The following is a 16640-nucleotide window of genomic DNA, read 5'->3' as shown; positions in this document are numbered from 1 at the left end:
TCCCCATGTAGCTTAGCAAGTAGTGTGTTGTACTAACAACACAAAGGTTGTGGGTTTCAATCCCCAGAAATTCATTCCTTTACTATAAGCTAATTTGGATGAAAGTGTCTGATTAATAGAACAAATGGGCTGGTCTGGTGATCTGACATACTGGGCTTTTTCCTGCTTTATTGTATGAGACCCACCCCCCAAAAGATCTATCACTCAGTAAAAGTTATCATGCGACCCCCCAAAAATACAGAAAGTGACCCCAAGATCCAGGGCTATACAACCCTGTATATGAGCATGGCAATTCTGCACAGCAGCTTTTAAGAGATATTATTATTATTAGCAAGGCAATGCTAGCTGCTTAAAAAGCTGCACTGCTTCTCAGTTCCAATCCCTGAATCTCTGTTTATCAGAGTGCAGTTTGTAATTAAAGCTTGCATTGATAGTTACTGTATATTATTCCACAATCCCAGTAACCATAATCAGATTTACCTCGTAAACAGTAATGCGCTACTGTGTCTGAATTGCAGTTTGCAAGCATCAGTTCGTGCATGCTTTGATAGAGAATCAAAGAACCGTGCCCGAGCACAAATTCGCGGCAATGACATTATTGCTCACCCACACAATTGGCATCAAACACCATAAAAGTCAAATCAGTACTGTCTTAACTAAAGAACGTTACCGAAAAGCATTGCATTGCCCTTCATCTGATGTCTGAGCAGCTTGTAATGTAATGTAATAATACACGCCCCGTTTAGACATTCGTTTGCTGAGGAACGATTGCGACCCCCATCGTGTTTATTTTTATTTCCTCTCTTCTTTTTTTGCGGAAATGTAAACCCGTGTGTTACAGAGGCCAGATCACCGAAAGTAACTACGATCAAGGTAAAAAAAAAAAAAAAAACTCACAATGCATGCCGAACACATGCAAAAGTTTTCCAAACTTTACATCTCGCATGCATTATTTGCTGTGTTTGCCGCAAACGGAGCGTTTTCGCAGCTTATTGTCTGCTACTAACTAAATGTAAGTCCGTACCACGCGCCGCGTCTTTTCCGTGCGGATGATTAACATTTTTTAAAAAATGCTCGGGTTTAACTTATTATGATTATTCAAGTGTGAATGTTTTAAAAATTAACTTTAAATGCTTTAACGCGGCGGGCCACGAAATGATTTCGTGGAAAATGACAAAACTGTGGAGTACTTTACGTCCCTTCCGACTGTTTTAATGAACAGTATAGTAATGCTTTTTCCATAAGCCAGCCGGTCACGAACCATAGCCTACAATATGTGCTTGAAAAGTACACTTAGTGTAAAAAGTAGCCCGACTAATAACAGCATAACAGTAGCTATTGCATTAACTTGAGCGTTTTTATCAGTTGGCGATTATCTTACTCTAGTACTGAAAATTGCAGTAAAACTGTTATTTACTGCAACACCTGTGTCATCACATGTATTAGCTAGAAGCATCGACCACTTAAAGTCCACTGTCAATTATCCATGTGATATTTACGCAATATACCATACCTGCCTTGAATACCTTTTATTGTTAAAGAAATTTCAGCTTTAACAGAATCGTTATTATTATATGGACATTAACTGTTTACGCGTTTTATTTGTATTATAACTTATCACTTAAATTGAAAGTAATGTTCGCCCATGTTTTGTGGATTTTTGTTATTTGAATGCATACATTTTTCTTCTAATAATCTGATATAATAGCATAGAGCATGCACAGTAGTATACACAGTCCTCACCTATATATATACTGGAAAAGGGACTGGAAGATGAAGAGATCGATAATATGTGCTGTATTTCAGTTTACTTCTGTAGTGATGCATCTGTAGGCCTTGCGAAGCTCGTTTAGCCTTCTTCAGGCCCGCACGCCACCTCTGGAATGACACTGTATAAATGCCGCTTTAAATTCCGTGGCAAAGAAAGGGTCCTGTCCCTACATACACCCTGGCCACGCTTTATCAGCTGATCAATGCACTCAGTAGGAAGTGGGTTTTTTTTTCCACTCTATGTAGGTGAATAATTTTGCACATTGAAAGGCTGAAATTTAACTTTCATTTTATTTATCATGCAGTGAATTCCGATAACCGGTTGGCTATGAAGATTAGCACAAGTCTGAATATAGATAGCACTGTGTACATGTGTTCTGGACAGTGTTGTTTAGATGTATGTGGAGGTAAACAACACCTGTTGGAGCCTCACAGATATTTGTATTACAAGATTTTGTAAGATCTTGTATACCAAGAAGCTATATACACATCAGCTTTCAGCTGAATGTTATATAATCTATGACCTCTATCATCTATATAATCTATCAATTTGCACTGGTTTGATTTGTTAAAAATAAATAAATAAATGGAATTAATGATACAGTATGTTTAGTTATAATAAACAGGTAATAAGTGCCCACTGTGGTGATTCTGCAAAATGTACTTATTGAGAATTACTTGGAAAAAATGGTTAAAAAAAAGTAAAAGAAATAAGGCAATTTTGGATGAAAAAAAAACATCAGTTAAGCAATTAAAAAAATGAAACTCTATTGCTTCTGGTAATACTCCTCGATTTTCAAGCAGCATTATGTGTATCCATGCAGTCCTTCTTTAATAGTCCCTTTGAAGGAGGGACAGAGTTACGTACCATTAGAGGCCTGCCATGAGTTGTCATCGGGCTCCACATACAAACAGGAATTAATTTATATTTTTGACAGCTCACTTGTGCTATGAAGTGTTTAACTTTCACACCCCTCAGAAGTGCAATTTCTCAGTAGCAGCATATGAGTTTGTTAGCACCCTATTTAACACGTGCTTTTTAAATGCTTCTTGGAAAACTTAAGTATAAAAATACAATAACTGTTGTGCCTTAATTAACCTCAGGCATTACCTATGTCTTACTGCTCAGATATAGCTCACAAAATAAATGATATAAACTACGAACAACTGCATAGCATGCCGAGCGTGAAATCACACTGCCTTAACATTATAGCTACTTTCTGTTTTATATAAGGGGCTACATTTAAATAGAGGAAATAATGAAACCATGGAACAGGCAGGTATCGCAGGAGCAATTAAGCGCTGAAGCTGCATTAGCGTGTGTGCGGATGGATAAACATGGCCGGACGTTCTGTCTTCATATTTCCCGAGATTCTCGTAGCTTATTTCCAGTTCCACCACATGTGAGGCTTCCTTGCTCCAATTATTTCTAATTTTCAGATGCAATTGAATGAGTCAGTCAGTGAAGATCAAATGAAGCGTGGTGGACTCCATTTATGACATGATCTGTTATTTTACATAATTTCAGTCAGTTTTGTCATTGTCCACTCTTCAGTCCAAAGTGACTTAAAGTTTTATAGCTGGATGTGTTACTGGGGGAACTAAAGTTTCATGCTCAAGGTAAAAATTATGAGCGTGGAAGCATTTCCGTACATCTATTTATGTCTCTCCGTTTGCTCTTCTATCATATTTCTTATCACAGTCGTTTGCTCTGCACTTCCTGTCGTCTATACTTCATATTCCGGACTACGTCATGTATAATTTTGCAGACAGACGTAATCTATAATTATGATTTATCATGTTTATTGCATTTGTATGTATTTTATTTGCACCTGGTTATATCCTTTCTGCCTGACATTGCTCTGTACCTGTACACAGTACAATGACAGTGAAGCTAAATTCTATCTAACCTGATCTAATCTAATCAAATCTAATCATTAACGTACCTGCAAGCTGACACAGGCTGTATAGTCTACTTGGATTGCAAAGATCCCAGTTGGAGAGTAACTCATTAGCGGTGGCTAATAGCTGGTTCGCAGGGGGTCTTTGCTGCAGCTGAAACCTCACATTGAACATTTAATGTTTTATTTCTCACTCACAGTGGGCATATATTTGCATTTGATTTATTTAGCTGGCATAATTAGAACAACTGCTACTATCTGGCGGAGTACAAAAGAATGTAGGAGCCACGAGGGCTAACAGCAGGCTGTATGACCTGCTGTGGGCGGGATGGTGAGGAGTGCTGTTTAACATGGAGTAAAGGTATTACTGGGACATGGGTGTGGAAGTATCAGGGAGAAAGGCAAGCAAAAGGCAGCTATTTTGGGGTAAGCGGTGAGATATAACAAGGGGCATGGGGTCACAGTGGGGGTAATAGCTCTGAGCAGGGTGTTGGATGCTGTGTTTACTTGCAGGAGGAGAAACAAAGTCACACACAGACATACATGCTGTGGATCAGATGGGAAAAGACAGGAAACAAATTATGCTAAAAAGTGCTCAAACAGGTATCATTATCAATCACGGGGAGCATTTTGTATGGAGATGGAGTGATTAACTCCATAAAAATGATTAACGTGGATGTAAAATGCTACGTTACACTAGTGCTGCTCACTGAAAACGTCACCGTCAGGGAGGAGAAGTGGCTTGGCCAGACGTTACACAGACACAGACAGGCGCTGAAGTGTGGAGGATGTGGTGGAGCATCATGAGATGTGCTAAAGGGCACATCTAACACATGGGTGGTGCTGCCTTGGACATATGCTTGTCCAAGTTCTTGGTAGGTTGGCTCAGGGGTGCCTGCTGTGACTGTGACTGTGAGCTGGCTGGTCTTGGTTTCTGGGGTTTTATTATGGATGGAAAACAGGTGGAGCGGATCGAACACCCACGGTCCGTGTAATTTTTTAAAGATATGACAGAATGTCAATAGTTTTGAGTTTCGGCGTCTCATCCACATTTCCTGTGCGTTTGCCCCGACGGTGTGGTTGTCATCCAGAGAAGGGGGATTGTTTAGAGACACTTTGTTGTCCATGATACGTAGACCACCAGGAGGTCTGTCTGCGTACAAACGGTATGCTGGTGGTTTACACTTCTGTAGAGGAACTGTAGTCGGTATGCTTGCAAGCTCTTGCAATAAACATACCAGCATATCAGTCGGATATTTCCAAAAGTCCAAAAGTAATGGGGTTTAGAAAAGCTCAGGGCTGTTCGATACCTAAATTATCCACCTAATGACTTAAAAAGAACCTCAATTTATGCAAAAAACAGTTCATGGTTCAGATGTATTGAAAGACGTTATTGTAAATGTGATGAATACTTTGCAGATGTTAGCTTACCAGGGAGCTCAGTGTAGATACTACATAGTACATTGGGCTATAGGAACAACATAACTTTTAGTCTTTGATTGTTTTTGTTTTTTTCGATTCCTGTGAAAGGAAATAAATTATATTCAGTTCAGGCATTACTCCATCTAGATCCAGCATATTCGTACAGTTTCAAGTCAATGTAACCCAATCAACAGGAAGTGTGAAACCTAAAAGACCGAGACGGATTTCAGAAAAAGAAATTATGAAGTGAAAGAAGCGTTGGCGTCCTAAAATAATATAAGAGGAAGAACACCCCTACCATCTGCCAGGGTGAGAGACGAGGTGTATGTGGGTGGGCTTGGGCTTTGTGTAAGGTGGGGAGCGCTGGAGCACTGTCAAACTGTTCTTCACACCACCGCTTGTGCAGCACTGGCGTCCTTCTCATCTCCAGGGGAGAAATTACACCTACTTTTACTTTGCATCACTCTTGGTTTAGCTGCCGGATGAGAGACTCATTTCGTACATTTCCCCCTAAAACTCAATGCTTTTGGTGGTTTGACCAGCGATGGGCACTTTCACTTTTGTAAAACATGGGTCATTAAGTTCGCATAGTTGGGTAAGTTAATGACTTATGGTTAATGACTTAATGACTTATTTGTTACTTACTGGTAAGTTAAATGGTAAGAATTTGGGTTACTTCTCAGAAAAAGGATGTCAGAAAAATGGCATGGATTATAAGCAAGTACTAATTGAATATAAGTATAGAGTACATATATATTTAGTAAATGAGTGTCATTTATAGCCTGTTTGTTTTATGAGTGCTTGTTTTTGTGTCGTAAAGTGTGATAAATTGAAATATTGATAAATATATATTTTTAATGTATCTTGGCTGATTGTTGGGTGAAGTTGAACTATGATGGTGGGAGACAGATTCTGGATTGCAGGTTTCTCCAAGGAAACTACAATAATTTATAATGAAAAACAAAAAAGCAAAAAGAAAGAAAGAAAGAAAGAAAGAATACACTGAAAATAAACTGAAGAACTGAAACTGAAAGAAAGCACCACATGAAAAATATCCATCGGGAGTAAGACCCCATTATCTAGCAAACACAGCAAGCTTACCTCCAGTTCTCCGGGTCCTTCTTTCTGAGCGTACGTCCTACCAGGCAAGTCAGACTGATAAGAACCAGCAAGCTCAGAGCATAAGGCTGATGATCAATCACTATTGGACATGCAAAGTCACTAAATCCCACACTTGCTGTTATACCGACTCCTACTGAAGGGACTGATTCTCGCCTAGGCGTCCATTCCTTGGGCACTTTGGTTGATCTAGGCTCTGGGTTTCCCCCATTCCTGTATCGATGTAGGTCAAAGGGGGAACTCCAACTGTGTTTAAGCCTCTGTGCAGGGAGACTGACTTTTCTATGTATCGGAAAAATAGTTTTATACTTTATAGGAAAATCCAGATTATGTTATATCCCTGCCCATTGCCTCATGGCCCTAACAAGCCACGCCTGTTACAGTCAATTTGCGGTCCTGTTTTGTTTCCCTGCTTTTGTATTATTCAGTAAAGCCCCTTTTTCGTTACCTGACACCTGCTCTCAAGTTGTTTGGCTTCTGTTGGCAACAGAATGACCAGACCCCGCAAATTGCCTAGTGGCTATCCCCAAGAGCCCCTTACACTCTGCATCTCTACCTGCATGATTTTCCCTACACCCAGCCTTTCTCAGCCCGAGCCTCCTGTCTACTCACCTCGGTGGTTTGTGGACAATCTGAAGCTGGACCCACTGAGTGGCAGCAACCTGGAGGAGCCCGAGGTGGAGGAGCACCGTGCAGATTTCCCCGCTGGTGCCAACCACGTATGGGTTACAGTTCTAGAGGAGACCTTAGGAAGCCATGCCTTAGCAGAGTCTGCCAGAGACTCCTGGTTTTCCAGAACCCCCGCTGCTCCTTCCGGAGTCTCTCCGCTTGTGAGCCGAGAATTTCTTCTCCCTCCTGGACACCCACATGGAGTAGGGGCAAAATCCCACCTTGTGGGAGGTGCCCAAGGCCAAAACGCTCTTCATGCAGGTGGGGGAGATACTGTTGGGGATCACCCAGAAGCTGATCCCCAGGAGGCAGAGAAGGTCCGGACCGGTATGAGGGAGGTGCAGCAATTAAATGAGTGAGAGACCGCTCTGTCCACCACTTTTCCACATTGTGAAGCCTATTTGCCCGCTGTCTCACCGCAGCTCACCTCAGTTTTGCTTTCCATTTCCCGCTGCAGAAGGAGGAAGTGGAAGAAGCTTTCTGTGCCCGCATCTTCCATCTTGCCTGACTTAGTGTAGACAGAGCCCATCTTGCCTGACCCTGGGCAGATGTAGCCTGACTTGCCTGTCCCCATGGAGACAGAATCCTATCTCGCCAGAGCCCTGCCCAGAGGAAGCCGCTGCCACGTCCCCAGAGCCCTGCCCGGGGGAGGCCACCACCCAGCCTGAATGTCAAGCCTCCGTCCCAGCATGGGCAGTCCCAGCCATTGTAGGTCCTGAGGAAGACATGGGGTTCTTCTCACTCTCCGTAAGTGCCATGCCTGGCTCGTCCTAAGAGGAGGAAGAAGGAGTTGGCCACACCCGCTCCTCCTGAGCCTCCAGAGCCTGACCTGGGAGGGGGGCCATGGTCCGAGTCCCAAGTCACCGACCCAAAGATGGCCACTCTGTCCAAATTCCAAGTTTCCGGCTTAATGAGGGCTGTTCCACCCATGCTCTAGTCTCCCGGCCCGGAGTGGACTGCTCTGCCTGTGCTTCAGGTTCCTGGCCCGAAAGGAGCTGCTCCGCCCCTCAACCCCAGCCCAACGAGGGTCATTCCGCCTGAGTCCCCAGTTCCCAGCCCAAGGGGGCCTTTGCACCCTGCTCCCCTCTAGATGTCCCAGCTGGGCCCTGCTCACCTACAGGTGTCCTGGCTGCACCCTACTTGCATCCAGGTGTCCCAGCTACGTCCCACTCACTTCCAGGCATGCAATCAGTTCCAGCCTCTCCTCCAAGTGTTCTGTTGGCTCCAGGCCCTTGATGTCCCGCCGGCACCCGCCTCATCTCCCAATTTCTCATCAGCACCTGCCTCATTTCTTGGTGTGAATAGGGTGCTCGCCTTGTCTCCTGTCATTGCCTTGGTGCCTGCTTCACAGCCTCCTGGCTTCGTCATCCCTTGCAAGTTGCAGCCAGCTTGATGTCTGACTCCCTGGCCACCGCCAGTCTGATGCTTGACTCCCCAGTAGCTGCCAGACTGGATTGGAGTGATCTGGAGGATGCCCTTCTGGTAGACTTTGAGTGGGATCCTCTGGACCTCACCCTAGGCCCACTCTGTGGGCCTCTGTCTCAGCCCAAGGCTTCAGCCGACCTAGCCCTAAGTCCTAGGGCAGCCGCTGGTGGTGGCTGAGGCCCAAAAGAGGCGCCCTCCTGCTCTTGTCCTATAATCCCCTTGGTGCCCGCCTATTCCTGTCCAGCAGTCCCCTCTGCACCCTCCTGCTCTGGTCCCACTGTCCCTCTGAGGCCTTTAGATCCTGCACTCTGGACAGGCTCCACTTCACTGATGAACAGGCCCATGAGGGTCAGCATCCCTGGGTCATTGCCCAGCTCCCTTGGGTTTGGAGGACTGCCTAGATTTCCCCTGTTTCCCTTCATTGTGCCTCAGTCTCGGTCCTGCCTTTGTTTTGCCCTGGCCTGTGTCCTCTATGGCTCCCTCTTATGTCCCCCTCTGTGTTGCCCCTCTGCATGTCCTGTCCATCTCGTGTTCACTGGCTTTTTGTGTTTACCCTGGTATTTAGTTCCATTGTCCTGGCCCCAGTGTGTGTTGTGTCCTGACCCTGTTGTTGTCCCATCTGGTGTCTCGGTCCCTGAATGCCCTGTCCATATCCCCACACCCAGAGTGTGTGCCTCGCTGGGGAGAAACGGGGGATGGGGGACTGTCATATCCCTGCCCGTCATCTCCCAGTCATGGCCCTTACAAGCCACGCCTGTTACTCGTCTACCCTTCCAGTCTTGCCTCTTGTTCCTAATTCTCATGTGGAAATCTCTCCCAGCTGCCTCTTGTTAGCCCCTTGTTAGTCTTTTGCACTTAAGTACTCGTTTGTCTCGTCATCCCCAATCCGGTCATTAATGTCTATCCTTCTGTTGCCTGTGTTCTTCCTCATGCTAAGCCTTCCTGTTTTGACACCTCATGGTCCTGTTTTGTTTCCCTGATCTTGTAATATTCAGTGAAGGCCCTTTTTCTTTTCCTGACCCCTGCCCTGAAGTCCTTTGACTTCTGTTCGCTACAGATTATTTATATTTACCTGCATCCCTGAAACACTGAAATATTTTCTTCGGTGCCTGGTGCTTGTTTGATGCAGTGCGATAGCTTTTATATAGCATATGATCATTGCTGTTGAGTTGGGCCTGACAGAAATATTTATATATTTCTAAAATATGGTCAAGGTTTCATGGGCTTGTAAGGTATTTAGTGGGACTAATATAAAAGCATCTTATAGAAGTATAGGAACAATTTTAACAAATTGAAAAACACAGTGCATGTTGATCTTTAGGCAATAAAAAACTGACAATTTTCAGAGGGCACACATTTAATTGTCTGTGAACTTTTAGCACAAACTGGAAAACAGATGTCTCTTCATGACATATGCAAATGTGATTTTCTCCCGGAAACAATAGGGCAGCTCTTTATTCATGCAGCATAACATGGCTTCCTCCGGGTGAGGTTGTCTAACGATGAGCAAAATGAAGATGATATAATTTTGGGTGGAATTTCCACCCCTTAAACTTCCAGCTCGTTTTCATCTCGTTATGTAAATGGCAAGATCCCCCTCTATTTAAAGATGCCCTGATAGGCACATGACTGACTACTGAAGCGGCAAATAGAGACATGTTCATTCCCAGAAGAAAACAAAATGCTAATTCTCTCTCCATTGTTAACTCGTCAAATGAAGGCTATCACATTCATGATTAAACGATGAAAAAGGTCATAGGTCAATTCCTGGGAAGGGCCCTAATATCTGACCTTATAAAATACTTATAAACTTGTTTCCATGATTATGCAGCTCACAAAAACATGATTAATACTGATTTTTTAAAATCTGCCTTTTTGCTAGACAAGACATATAACTGCAGCATAATAACATTGTGAAAAAATATTCATCTTGAATGTAAGGCGGTAAAGAAAAGTACATATGTAAACAGACTTAAATTTGAGAAGTCATTTTAATAGGATTCATTGCATACTGTTTTATATATTTATTTATTTTTATATCTTGTACGCTAAAGCAAAGGTAATACCATCAACTCTCAGTGAATCACAGCAGCCACAGGATGGGTGATCTGTTAGGGGGACAGTAAGGTAATATAAAGCTGAAGCTGATGATGACTCAGCAGGGACACGGAATGGTTGTGAAATGAAAGAACAGTGGAACAGTGGTGCACCTGATGGGCAAGTGCAGTGCACATCTGGAACGCTTGTTGCTGCAATTGTTTTCATTTAACGTGAGGCAGCTTTGCTAACGCTACATACTGTAAGCATTGCATTACGTTACAAAAGAGATAGGAAACTCAAAAATAGACAACAGCAAAACAGCAGAATTTGCATTGAAATTTGAATACTCATGATGAACAGTGGTGGTATTTTGTCCTTTAACACTTTGAAAGTTTATCAGTAGGGATCAGTGTTTCACTGGAGAGCAGTGTAATTTATTACTGCGGATATTTGGATTCCTTGTTCTTGCATTTATAATCTTTGCTTAGGTGTCTCTAAATTGCACATTGTGTTTGTGAGTGTCTGTGCCCAGCAATGGACTGGCATCCCATTCAAGGTGTCCATTCGCTCATGTCCTGAGATTCCTGGGATAGGCTCCAGGCTGCCCGTCATCCAGTGCTTGGATGAGCAGTCTTGGAAGATGGATGGATGGACATTTTTATTTGCCAGATGCTTTTTCCTGCCCCAAATACCATCTATGACCAGCCTGTGTATGGGAGCCGTACTGGTAACACTACTTGATGGGGCACAAATAATGTAGTATTATACTATTGTTTATGTGTTAATTAACCACAAACTAAGTCTTAGTTACATAATGATCTTGTGTTACTTCATCATTAGTGAATCGTACTATGTTTGTTACAGTTACTATATTTGTTCATATGTCTGTTTATTCTGTAAACTTTTGTGAACTACTGAAGGAACAAGTAATGAGTAACACACGTGAAATACTGATGTCATGTTTGTTCATCATTTATGAATCATGAAACATCTTTTATCTCAAGTAGCAGTTATATTTGTTTATGATTTGTTTATAATTAGTACTTCAGTAGTAACTCGGTTATTACTATGTATTTGGGCCCCATCAAGTAAAATGTTATCGCTGTACTCCTTCCTGTGAATGCGTGCATAGCTTCATGATTCCGTGGCAGTATAATAATATTGTGCAGCTCAGTAAGTCAGGGATCTGAACCCATGTGTGGAAGGCTGTGGATTTTTATCCTATTCAGTAATCATACCACATGACCTTGCAATTGTATGTTGTCTCTGCTACGTAAGTGTAAATAAATGTAAGTAGCTTAGCTTAGCACGCTGCCTGTTGTTCTGACCACCTCAGGTGCCAGTCACAATGGAGAACGGGTACTCGGATGCGGTGAAGGAGGATGACGAGACGATCTGGGAGAACGTGGAGAACCACCGCTACACACTGAGCCGGCACATCAACTCCAGCAAGCTGACGCCGTACCTACGGCAGTGCAAAGTCATCGACGAGCAGGACGAGGACGAGGTTCTGTATTCGCACATGCTGGTGTCCCGCGTCAACAGGGCAGGTAAGGCGCTCCGCAAGCAAACAGCCACTGCAGGATTACGCGGCAGCATAAGCTGTCGAAATGCAAATAGGGCTTGGGGGAAAAAAAGCCCTTTGTGGAAGACATACCATCAATCATTTACTAAGGCTCCTCTGTGTCTTGCCGATCGTGCCATGTGATGATGAATGGAACCTTTTAAGCTCCTATAGGAGGTACTAAAGGTCTGTGGCAGTGTGAACCATATGTACTTTTCACAGCAAGCCTACACACATCATGCCAAAAGCAAAATAACACACATTTGTGCACTCCAACATGTTTTTTTTAGTCTTGCTAATTGGAACACAGACTTGGTAACAGAAAACAAATCATGTCTCGAAACAATTTTAAGGAAGCTGTAATACGTGGTTAGCCAGCATTTCCTCCAGTGCTGTTTTATGCATTTTTTTAAATGGAGGCTTCTAGAAGATAACATGCAGAAAGAAAGCATGCAGAAACTCCTGGATCTTTCAATGCACCAAAAAATAACATGCTTTGAATTCCACCGTCGCACAGGCACGAGATGCATAATTACGCCATGCGCGCGCGCATTAGTTAAAAAATTTTGATAGCAGAAATGGACTGGGGGATTGGAGAAAATGAAAAAGTGTTATTGGTTTAGGCATTGCGAGTGGAGTTTATTTCTTGGTTAATTTGCAGCGGTGGAGAAATGCGGAATTATTTGTGGAGGGATAAGGTTATACATCGCCGGGAGTGTGCGGCCTTGTGGGGCACCCTCCAGTTACCTCTATTTTCAGCATGTGTAGATAAAGTAATGTCATGCATCCACAAGCATGTAAATTTGTTCTTGCTGCTTGATGCTTTGCATTTAAATTGCAGCAGTATATCATATTCCTTTGTAATTTTAACCAAAGTCAAAAGTAATACAAGTCAGGAATGCAGGTTGCACATCTTGAAACAAACCATTAAGTTTGTTTCTTCCACTTTTTAGGAGTAGCAGAAATGCCGCCCATGAGGTCATTGATAACACTTAGTTCAGTGTTTGAGGGATCCCAAAGAGGGGTTCCTATTTCCAGATAAGAAAACAAAAATGCTTCCAATATGAATTTGATATATAAATGAATGAAAATGGGTGGCATGAGCATTAGGTAAGCAGATGATCTGTATTCACACCCCTGGGAGAGGCTTCATTATGAAAGAAAAGTTCAAATAAAATAAATCTCAGTGTCCTTGGTGGGTGATATTTTTTGGGGGGGGGGGGGGGGGACAATGGCTCATTTTGGGGGGCACAGACTACAGAAGAGATGCTGATTTTCTGTTTTATCTACCTTTCACACACAGCTAGAGAAAATTCTGAATAGGTGATGCATAATTTCTGATTTTTGAAAAATATATTTAAGAAAGTCTGGCATCACCCTGTGCTGGCCCCCTGCACTGTGCCATGCGCTTCCTGGAGTCGGCTCCAGGCCCAGAGTCACCCTGTGCTGGCCCCCTGCCCTGTGCCATGCGCTTCCTGCAGTAGGCTCCAAGCCCAGAGTCACCCTGTGCTGAATACATGCCTATGTACAGTAAGACAGGTGAACGTTGCTGTGAATAAGTGTCTCCTGAGAAAATAAATACCAATAAAGATGTGAAAGTGTTGTTTTCCTCTCCTCAGGCAGACTTATGGATATCTTGCGCACTAAAGGTCAACGAGGATACGTTGTGTTTTTGGAGAGTCTGGAGTTTTATTATCCTGAGCTGTACAAACTGGTAACAGGCAATGCTCCCACCCGCAGATTCTCAACTATCGTTGGTAAGTTACTATGACTGGTTACCATTAAGCTGGTATTTTCATGTGAGATATCTGTCCATTGCAAAGAGCTTAAGAGCAAATTGGCCTGGATGCCTTATTCCTGTGCTTTTGCAGTCCAGCCCATGTTATGTTTAATATAAATCACAGTAATAATTACACCTTTTTTTCCACATAATTTAATACTTTATATGAATTATTTCTACTGGGAGCTTTGTAGGACCAAGTCTGCCCCCCTTTTTCAAGCATTTTTGGAATGTCCTACATACCTTTTAAAACGACTCATATCCTGTGAGACAGAAACTGACTAATTAAAGACGAGAGAGTTGTTGAATGACACCAGACATGAATCTGGCAGCATGAATGTTTTCCCTTGGAAAACCTCTCATCCACCAAAGACGTGCTTCTTAGATCACTTGGCGACTCTGAGCCTTTTATTGTGTGAAAGGTGTGTGTGGGCAGGTCTTCCAGCGCAGGTGACTCAGCCATGGACCGCGGAACACATAGGAAACGGAGGGGGACTCTGAGGGGGTGCGGGGCAGTCATCTCCATTTGTCTGTTTGCTATTTAAATTTTTAGTTTTGAAAAACTTGGATACGTTCAGGCTTTCCTTAATGAAGTCTTACTGGTTTGCATTCATTATTCGTTATTTGTAGGAATTTTTTTGTGATTGTTCACAAAAAATGCATTATTAATGATGGTCTAAAAGATACCCGGACACAGGCTTGTGTCCCCCCCCCCATCCCTCCTCAGTTCCACGGTCCATGGTCCCACCTTATTTCTTGCACGTGGGATAAGAACTCCGAACTCTCACTGGGAAAATGACTTTAATGTCTAACAAAGCTTTGAGATTAACTGGAACTACAGTCACTTCATGTACCAAGCAGAGCTCAGCATTGCCGCTGACCGGGGCCTTGTTAGCGCTTGTCTTCTCTGAGGGGGACAAACACATTACTGTGTCCGCAGTGGAAGAGGGCCATGAGGGACTGACGCAGTTCCTAATGAACGAGGTGCTCACACTGCAGCAGCAGGCCAAAGACAAGGACGTGCAACGTGCCACCATAGTGGGACGCCATCGGCTCCTGGAGGACGAGCACAAGAAGGTGCGGCTGGCCAATCAGGAGCTGATCGCCTTCCAGAAGCGCTACTATAAGATGAAGGAGGAGCGCAACAACTACAGCGACGAGCTCGGCAAGGTGAAGGACGAGAACTACAACCTGGCCATGCGGCTGGCGCAGCTGAGCGAGGAGAAGAACATGGCCGTCGTGAGGAGCCGCGACCTGCAGCTGGAGGTCAGGGGGCGGGGCAACCTTCCGGCGTTTTCTCCACAAATAGCATCTGATTTGTGGCTCACCTCAAGGTCTCCAGAAGGCCTTCATAGGGTTAGGATGCGGTGCTTGTGATTGGAAATCCCAGGGTCGGCCCTTGAGCAAAGCCCTTAAGTCCCAATTGCTTCAGGGACCGTCTGACCCTTTATGTATGTGTGTATTATTTAGGTTTGTGTATTTACTACGCTGGACTTTTTATCGTTATTTTAGAGTGTACTCTTTCTACTTTGCCACACATAACTATAATACTCCCATTTCAGCCTAGGCACTGCGTTAGCCTAGCCATAACTTTGTTTTTGGCATTGTAATAAGAACATTGTAATTATTTTACATCTTAGTCAGCAAATGATTTTACGATGCTGGCTGCGTCATGCAATTTTTATCAACTCCAAAGAGCAAGCTGAGCAGCTCGTAAATGTGTTGTTTGTAATGAATTGGGACTTCGGCTTGCAATGTTTTTGACTTCAGTATTGATTAGATATTTGTTTCGCTCACCAGGAGTCGACTACAGGCAGCACATGAGATGTAAAATAAGATCAAATGAGATTGGGTCTCTATGAAGTTTCCTCAACAGGCCAGCCGCTGTTTCATTCTGCAGCTTTTAATCCTAATATTTGTACCCTTGTAGTATTACTTGTAAATATTGCTGATACACCACCATGGAAATGTCATAAAGGATGATGTTTCAGATTGACCAGCTGAAACACAAGCTCAACCACATGGAGGAAGAGTGCAAGCTGGAGAGGAAGCAGTCGCTGAAGCTGAGGAATGACATAGAAACCCAGCCCCGCAAAGAGCAGATCTTTCAGCTGCAGCAGGAGAACGAGGTGCTGAAGATGAAAGTGCAGGAACTGGAGGCCATCATACAGGTACGCAGCGCGCGGGCTTTTACACTCATGCATAAATCTGCAGTGTTGATCTCTGATGTGATAGTGTGTAAGTTTACCATAATGCTTGTAATAGGAGGTTGCCTCAGTTTTCCTGTAATAGGCTGGCACTTTGCTTTTTATAGCTCTGTACCCATGTCCTTTTCAATTTTTAAAATATTGAAACACAACACAGTGGGGTGTATCTCAGAAGTTTGGGCCCTTAAACTCCAACACCTCTAGGGATGCAGGATGCTGGCTGTTCCTGCTCTCTGATTTCCCTTCACTTGAACATAGTTTTGAATAAAAATGTCTAATAAATAAATGTGAATGTAAATGACATGTAGCTCTTTGGCTGTGCTTATAAACACTCCACACTTGCAGTAATTAGTTAAAGCCTGCTTTCCTGATTATAATGCTAGAGATCTGCTGCGGTGAACTCCGACTGAGCTCTTAGCTTTGGATTGACCTAGACTGCATTGTGTGAAATTTTTTAAGCCTGTGCTATCCGAATAATACCTGAAAAGGTAAAAATACCCAGCTATATAAAAACACACTAAGAAGGCCAGCTCTGTCATCAGTCTCCTGCTGGAGTTGCTGGCGGTGATGGAGAGGAAAGTAAGGGACAAATTACTCTCCATCAGGGAAAATGAGGCTCATGCCCTCAAAAGGGAACTTATGGGGGGAGAAGTTCCCACAGCCGGAGACTCATTTTACCCAAATGCACAAGTGAGCACTTTGGGAGCTCTGTCATACTAACCAGTATTTGCCCTAATAACTGC

At 43.5% G+C, this 16640-nt stretch overlaps 1 protein-coding gene across 4 annotated transcripts in view; it reads left to right on the top strand.

The window, feature by feature from the left end:
- Nucleotides 1-685: 685 nt before the first annotated feature.
- Nucleotides 686-16640, top strand: part of LOC111845491 (caspase recruitment domain-containing protein 11-like) — a 31753-nt gene continuing 15798 nt past the window's right edge. The window contains exons 1-5 of one of the 4 annotated variants that reach the window (XM_023814946.2): nt 686-873; nt 11683-11896; nt 13530-13667; nt 14631-14956; nt 15682-15861. In XM_023814946.2, the coding sequence (XP_023670714.1) occupies nt 11695-11896; nt 13530-13667; nt 14631-14956; nt 15682-15861 (846 nt within the window). In that variant the 5' untranslated portion in view covers nt 686-873; nt 11683-11694. Of the gene's footprint in view, nt 874-936; nt 1013-5461; nt 5689-7460; nt 7629-11682; nt 11897-13529; nt 13668-14630; nt 14957-15681; nt 15862-16640 lie in introns of those variants that run through there. The other 3 variants (XM_023814947.2, XM_023814943.2, XM_023814944.2) reach the window with 3 other exon arrangements.

This window comes from Paramormyrops kingsleyae, chromosome 5 (assembly GCF_048594095.1).
Source record: "Paramormyrops kingsleyae isolate MSU_618 chromosome 5, PKINGS_0.4, whole genome shotgun sequence".
In the NCBI taxonomy this organism is placed as follows: Eukaryota; Metazoa; Chordata; class Actinopteri; order Osteoglossiformes; family Mormyridae; genus Paramormyrops; species Paramormyrops kingsleyae.
Note: the sequence above shows the minus strand (reverse complement) of the source record. Positions and strands in the feature narration are given on the sequence as shown.